Raw genomic sequence first — 7,950 nt, forward strand, 5'->3', positions numbered from 1 at the left:
TTTTGTCACGACTCACGACTTGGTAGCGTTTCAGGCAAAGTCACAATCCCTTTGAGCTAGCGTTAGCTAGCTAGCGGCTACCTAATGTTGACATTAGCTAGCGTTAGCTCAGACTAGCGATTTCTAGTCGACAACATATTTTGGGCTTCATTTAATAACCTGTAGTAGTACACAATTGTATGTGTATTGTTTTGATTACCATGTGCTATGTGTTACCTTGCCTATTTATGTCTATTTATTTCCATTTCTTACTGTTAATCACCGGTGTCTGTACAGAATCAACAGGGGTTAAAACGTTATTTATGTGTCTGACGTCAAAACTGTAACTGGGAGTACAACAATCTGATACGTGGTAAGTTCACAAGTAGTAACAGGTTTGACTGCCGTTCCAGGGCATTTTCATGTGTACGAGGTTGTGAAAACATGAGTTACGGGAATGGCCACGGGAATTAAGGGTGCGGAGGGTGCCCCTCCGCACCCTTAATTCCCGTGGCACACAAAAGAACAAAAGAACCCTAGCAAAAGAACAAACAACTACAACCATAATTAAAAAAAAAAAAAAACATTTATTTTTCTCAAATTGATTATTAATATAAACCTAATCCCTTTCATTAGAAATTAAATGTAATACATTTTACAATTTGGTGAGTAAGACATAAACACATAATTTGATTAGAATGAATCTGCCGATTTTGCCAAGAGTGCGGCGCGCTGCGTGCCTCTGATGCTGATGAGTGAAGAGAGTTATGGGAACTTTCCCGGCTAGTCAACAGTAGGCTACAGACGGTCGCTACTTGTCTATAGTAGGCTAATTATTGTCCTGGATAGGCTATTTATAATTAATTGAATCTCTATACAGCTAAATAAAATGGGATGGATGCAGCTAGGTGTGTGGTGGTTGACTTTGGCTGAAAACTTCACTCTGGAAATTTGTCAGCACCCCCAATTCAAAATATGTTCCAGTGGCTCTGGTTATGGGCTGCCCTGAATGCAGCATAAAGCAATATGTTTCTTATTAAATGTCCTTAGAAAATGAGTTGCGCAAAGACCTTTTGCATAATAATTGCATTGCATATGCAATCTTGCATAATAGTCCCCCTGCATCCTTAAGTGTGATGTATTACTTTTAATAATCTCAAATCCCTAATCTAATTTCTGAAGTGTGACGTAGTGATATTTTCCATCATCTTACTAAAATGGCTTTGGTGAGTGCAATCTAATCATTTTCCCTTCAGATGTTTTCTTTTGGCAGGTTTAGGCAACAATATAATACAAGTTGATGATTTTGTAAAACATTTTATTTTGATTTTATTTGTAACGTTTGTAATTCAGTATTCAAAAATGTCCTGAGTTTTAATTATCACACCAGCAAAACCCAAACAAAAAGTTTGGAGTGCAATCAAGATTTGATTACAATGTGCAGGAACTTCGTCACCAAGGCAACTGGCGTGAACATGAGAAATCACTCAATATTTTTACGTCAAAGCCTCTGTGTGAAGATTTGTAATTCATATTATTGTTATTATTATTATTATTATTATTAATTATCTTTCTTTTTCAGGGTGAATGTGGGTGCACGCTACGTGTTGCTCTCAGGGAGGCGCAGAGGCGTGCATTGCTGAATTGCCACAATGAACTTTATGGTTCTACCACTGGGGGGTGCTAAAGTCAGACATCTTAAAATTCAAAATAGACGCTTAACTCGGGACTCCAAACCGAAATCATAGAAAAACTAAAGTTGAGTGAGCCACCGGCATCATTACAAGATGTTGATAATTACATGTTGCCAAACCAGGTAATATGGGCATGGTGGATATGTGATGATATACTTATCCCAAGGACATTCAAACCGAAGACTGCATGGAAGATAACAAAGTCAATCTCAAATTCTTAAAAATACATCAACAGGGTTACATTGTGTTAATTGGTTTTACATCAACACATATTCTGCGTAGACATTCATATTTCTATGTCACAAAGTGGATCCGTCAATGAGATAGTGTGCTATCACCTCAGTGGACCAGATCCTGTTTAATATAATACAAGGCAAAACAATAAGCTCTGATAAATGTTATTATAGGAGACTTATGCTGATGACAGTTTTGTATGTGCGCAAACACTGTTAAGCCTGGGTAATGAAGAAGTGGTATCATTATCGGAGCTATGCAACTTATCAGACAGAGACGGATTTATGTTTGCTTAAAAAAAAGATAAAAAAGGATAAGCTTATTTCCTGTGTGTCACTGCTTAGATTTCTTTGGCCAAGTCTTCCAATATTCTCTTCATCTGGAGGAGAAAACAGAGGGAGAAAAAGGGAGGGAGGGAGGGAAGGGACAGCTTTGAATTCATAAGTAGCCATTTGCCTCCAACACCATGCATATTGTCAACAAATCCATACAGCTGTATGTGTCATTAAGAAAATGTTGAGTATTATACTTTTGAGCGGTGGTGAATGTGAATACACATATTTTAAGCAAACACTCCTTACCTGTGGCCATGTGATGACCCCAACCAGTCTTCCCCTGTCAGTGACAAGCAAGGTCTGAGCTCCAATCAGACTCAGGCAACTGTAGGCCTGTAAGGACGCAAAGGAAACTAGATTTGAAGTAACTGATTCATAAAAATGATGCTCACCATTTTGAGAAATATGCGTATTCATTTTCTCTCTTGGACAAGAAGATTGATACCAATCATAAACTTGCAAACCCGGAGAAACATCCAATGTTATTCATTTGGAGTTGTGTTTTGAGCCACCTGGAAAATGTACCAACTCCTGAGGGAAATTTCTGACTCAAGCTGAATTTTCCACTGTGTTCATCATAGTCAAATTCTCTGAGTAGGTAGTGCATAGTTGTTTTTTAGAGCTTTTTTTGAAAAGAAAATAATTCTATGAGAGCCGAGACAGTGAACCAAAACTGTAAAGTTATAAGCCGGACAGCTAAATGATGAGCTAAAACTCCTTAAAAAGCAGAGGGCATCTGCAGAGTTGGTTGATTATTCTCTGTAGGTTTCTCATTATGAATGACCCCTTTCATATTGTCATATCATATATACTCATTCCCAGGGTGCAATTTCTGAAAAAAAACAGTGGAAGGGGCGTTTTTTGATCTTGCACAACAAAACAAAACATGCAAGATTTAACTCCCCCTCCGAATGCCAGTGTTATAGTGCCACTCACGACCAGCCATGCCAGAACACTTATTTATGAACTTGAGTATCGAATGAAAAATCTCAAAATCAAATAGCACAATGTGGTGTCAACATAAAACATAGCGCGTTCAAGCCGGAGAGCGGCATTCACTTCGTGACCCCAACCGGCCCGTCAGACACCGCCTACCAAGAGCCCGGGTCTGTCCCAGGTTTCTGCCTAAAAGGAAGTTTTTCCTCGCCACTGTCGCACTGTTGCTTGCTCTGGAGGAAACTACTAGAACTGTTGGGTCCTTGTAAATTCTGGAGTGTGGTCCAGACTTACTCTATCTGTAAAGTGTCTCGAGATAACTCTTGTTATGAATTGATACTATAAATAAAATTGAATTGAATTTGTGGCGAATACAAAATACTTTCACCCAGGAAACTCTCGTTTGTTCCTCAGTGTTTTAACCACGATCCTTTTCTGAAAACTTAACTAGTCGTTTTGGTGCCTAAACTTAACTGTCATTGCTACATGATGCTCCCTTTTTCTGGCTAAACTCCAATACCATGGCCCCTGAAAGGACCGTCATCTGGCGGTTCCTGTACCTGTGTACCTGGCAGCTCAACAGCTGGTAGCCGGCCTCCTGGAGCTCTGTAGCGGCGAAATAAAACCAGCAACTTGCGCCCAGATTTTATCCTTCTATGGCACTACGTATTCACGTTATAGCACATTATTCAGTTTAAAATACTTCTATTTTAGGTATATAATAGCTCATGGTCTGTTGGTGAAGTAGCACTGATCACTTTGAGGAGGGGATACATTTTGTCCCCAATGGGGATAAAAATAATTCAGCAGAGACAGGGCTATGTAAAACAAAAAGGGGGAAATCTGTTCCCATCAAATAATGCCACCTTATGGAGTGAGGAGGTAGTTAGCCTAGCTTATCATAGAACTGGAAACATGGGAAAACATCTAGCTTGGCTCTTTACAAATTAAAGCTCACTAATTAATAGGCCTACATTTGCTGTTTTATTGTGAGTGACATGCCAAAACCATTTTGTGACAACAATTTATCTTATTTTCTTACATTCATGTAGGTGTCCGGATAAATACACCTGACACAAAGTTTTAATTTCTCAGCTTTAGAGGTGCTGCTAAGTGTACTTTGTTTGGAACTTTGGAGAAAACCAAGCTAGCTCCTCCTACTACCTGCCAAGGGAACGCTTATGCATTAGCTTTAAGATACAATCTGATGCAATGCCACAAATGGTGACATTTATTTTTAACCTGTATATGGTTCCTTATAAACAAATAAATAAAATAAAATTCCATTCTTTATGGTAAGCCACAGTAAGATAACTGCATCTAGCTCTATGAGTATTTGAGTAAGAGTAAGTGTTGAACTATTCCTTTAAATTCATCTATACTATTTTCTCAAAGTCTCCCTACCTCCTGAACGGTGTTGTGGGGTGATAACAGGACAGATGTTGGGTAAATGCAGCAGACCTCATCCAGATGTTTCTCCAGAGTCTGCACAGAACAGCACAAGAATATTCACCTTTGTATGCATATACTGTCAGATGCATGCTTGTTATGCAATAGCATTAAGTATTATATATATATATAAGTAATATTTGAGAAGTTATGATTTACAGTTCTATTACTTGAAAACTTTTTGTAAACCCATTGAAGGAGCTCTATTTGCTGTGACTACGTAGAGCTTTAAAATGGTCATAAAATGAGCTTTTACGTTTTAGCCTTTTAGCCAGCAGTCCTGTCTGTACACCCTGTTCCCATCCTCTTTTCTGCTGCTGTTTTACATTCAGTCAATGCCAAATGGATTGTAAAGACATGCTCTGCCTTTTAAACAGCTTCAGACAGTTCCCTCCTCTACCTTCCTCTGAACCCCGCAGCTGTCTAACTACAGCCAGCCTTTTACCTCAGTCTTACAGTGACGCAGGAACGTCAGCAGCTCTGATCGGAGAACAACGCCCAGTACAATCTGCGACTCTTCAACAGAAGAAAGGAGAGGAAATCAATTTTCTCAGCCACGGTCGATGCAACAGTTTAGAGTGTGTGCAGCTCTCTAGTGGGATGTGAGTCCTCTGTTGCAAACATAAAAATTCATCCATGTGATTGCAGCTCAGCCGGCCAATTGACTATTTTCTCACAATTGTCAACTCTTTATCGAGGAACTTTCACACTGCTGAATTGCAGCTTTTGAAACGGTTACAATTTTCCATTATTACTCTCATCAATTTCAGGGAACTCTATGTGGTGTCATAACTATGGGGTTGTCCAGCATGTATCTTTTGTGTACATGTACATTTTCTTAAAATATATTTTATTTTTTGTGGGAAGTTTTAGACAAAATATGACTTCCTTAGCAAGAAGACTAGGGTAAAAAATCTTTGTCTGTGCACCATGTGAGTCCACAACAGGTATTTGGGTGTCAGTGCTCGTGTTGACAGCATGCTGCATCTCCACTGGACCAGCTGCTTTCTTAAGCTGCACTGATTTCACTCCCAAAACCTGTCCAACTGGGGTGGAGGGAAGCCTGCAAAAAAGAGATCAATCATGTCACACCTGGAAGAAAAAAGAAGCTGTGGTTGAATGAAACAATACATTTCTATGGAGGTTAATGCCTTTTTAATACTATTCTCACATTGTAAAGATTTACAAAATCTATGTAATTCTGGGTTGTTATGAGCTGCTTGCACAATGGACCTATAAGGTCGTTTTCTGGCAAAAATGCTCACAAGTCTCTGAGCTAATGTCCAAATCAAGTCTCAAGTCTCGTAGTTATGAGTGTTGTATCACCTGCTGCATTCCATCCAGGCTGCTCAAAACACTGCATAGCTATATATACAAGGGATTTAAAGCATGTAATATATTATTATGACTCATGTATCCATTATCATCCATTATCACCTATGATTAATTGTTTGGAGTATACTTAATGTATAGTTAGTGTAAACAGGCTATTGCAATATGACAAAAAAGAACCTGTAATGCTTTACTTTAGTTAATAACTGTATTAACTTGTAACCTGAACACACAGTACAGAGCAAATATTGAGGTACTCAGGGTATCAGGAAAATATTGCTAAAAGGAACAACTAACCTATTTTTCCACTTACAGCGCACAACCATGTAATGTGCACTACATCTACAACTAAAAGGCTTGTTCGAGATGAAAGTGGACAAGAGCAGGCAGAAGCAGCCAGGGGACGGTGACAAAACGCTTTGCATTGGGTGGCGATCGCCGTTGATTGATTCTGATCTGGCTCATCTTGAACTGGCCTAATCGCAGCCTATAAACTACTGTAAGTCAACACATCCCCCAGACTCTCAAAGCCAGGGTTACATCCACTAAATAAAACTGTAGTGTTTACAGTACGTGATCAACAAGAAGCCTGTAACCGTTTTACAGCAAACTAACACTTATTCATTTTTTCAAAACATTAGTCGAACGACAGTCAGAGTTGACCTCACAAGGTTGTAGCTAAAGCAAGAAGCAAGCCAACATTAGCTAAACATGTTTGGTATTTATTAGAATATGTTTCCAGGTGGCTGATTAAATCAAACATGGTTGAGCCAGAATACTTTATCTTGCTTTTTTTTTGTTTGGGCCTTGTTGTCTAAAGTTTTCAAAGCCAAAAATGATGATGAACGGCACAGCAAATGCCTCTGCGGTCACATGTTTGTTGTCCTCTCTCATGTGTGGCCTCGTGCAGCAGATACTTTACGTGTTACATGTTACGTATTACGTGTTACGTAGGTGGGTTAGGTAAGTGGTCGAGTCTGAAGTCTTTTCAGGAAAAGTCAAGTCAAGTCACTGTGTGCGCAGCTTTAGTGTGACTCACGTCAGAGTCTGAAACTCAAGTCCCCAGCTCTGTTTTCTGTGTGAGGTCGGTCTGGAAAAAGCGCAGGTATTTCACATATCGGGGAAGGGTGTGAGAGAGCCATGTGGAGGCATGCGGAGGCCTGGTGAGGAAAACTGAAAATCCAAAAGGATCTCCCTTTGATACCTCATCTGTGACACCAGTAGATTATTAACAACTGGTATGTTGAGAGCTAGTGGCGGATCATTTTGTTGCGGCCAACAGTAGGCTACAAAGACCACATCAATAAACGGAGAGTGTTTTTACTTTCCCATTTGCATTTTAATAGGAAAAGAACATCATCATCATAAGTGAATGTCTTGGCAGATGCAGGCTACTGTCTGGAAAAAATGGATTTCTCCCAGAGCTTAATGCATTAAAGATGCTTTACTTTCAGACATGAATAAACAGTTTTGAATGCAGAAATGTCCTCAATGCTTTTTTTCTGCAATAATATAAAGTGAGAATAGTAGATATGTGGTGGTTGATGGGGCTTTTGATCAATACCAGTGACTCAGCCATTACTTGGCCTGCTTCTAAGCTGGTAAAAATCAATCCTTCCACCTGCCGCGATGCTGTGAGTGAACATTAGGTAGCACATGGCATTTCAGGATAGAAGGTTAGACAGTCATTAGCTTGCTTTTTCTATTCTTAACATGTCAGTTGGATAACTGTGACTCAGTTAGAAGGATTAAGAACAATGAAACGTTTACCCTGGGTTGGGGAAAGCACTTCTGTTTCAGACTGATTTTATGGATAATCTGTCATTAGACTGTACTTTAAATTTAATTTGTATAGTTAATATTTTAGATAGAAGGATGTAATACCAATGTTTAGTGCTGGTATATGGGGCGCCGTTTGTAAAGCGGCTCACGCTGAAAATAACAGCAACATGTTGTCACATTTAGCTTTAAATAATGTTTAAAAAACTGGT

At 39.2% G+C, this 7,950-nt stretch overlaps 1 protein-coding gene across 5 annotated transcripts in view; it reads right to left on the reverse strand.

Annotated features, from left to right (window-relative positions):
• Window positions 1-1,281: 1,281 nt before the first annotated feature.
• The window catches only part of clcnk (chloride channel K), an 18,079-nt gene continuing 11,410 nt past the window's right edge, over window positions 1,282-7,950 (reverse strand). For 2 of the 5 annotated variants that reach the window (XM_032521614.1, XM_032521613.1), the window contains exons 16-20: window positions 5,557-5,690; window positions 5,073-5,143; window positions 4,583-4,663; window positions 2,489-2,575; window positions 1,282-2,286 (exon numbers count right to left, since the gene is read on the reverse strand). In XM_032521614.1, coding sequence (XP_032377505.1) covers window positions 2,248-2,286; window positions 2,489-2,575; window positions 4,583-4,663; window positions 5,073-5,143; window positions 5,557-5,690 — 412 coding nt within the window. In that variant the 3' untranslated portion in view covers window positions 1,282-2,247. Of the gene's footprint in view, window positions 2,287-2,488; window positions 2,576-4,582; window positions 4,664-5,072; window positions 5,144-5,556; window positions 5,691-5,715; window positions 5,993-7,950 lie in introns of those variants that run through there. The other 3 variants (XR_004332821.1, XM_032521616.1, XM_032521615.1) reach the window with 3 other exon arrangements.

The sequence above is a fragment of the Etheostoma spectabile genome, chromosome 7, assembly GCF_008692095.1.
Source record: "Etheostoma spectabile isolate EspeVRDwgs_2016 chromosome 7, UIUC_Espe_1.0, whole genome shotgun sequence".
NCBI classification, from domain to species: domain Eukaryota; kingdom Metazoa; phylum Chordata; class Actinopteri; order Perciformes; family Percidae; genus Etheostoma; species Etheostoma spectabile.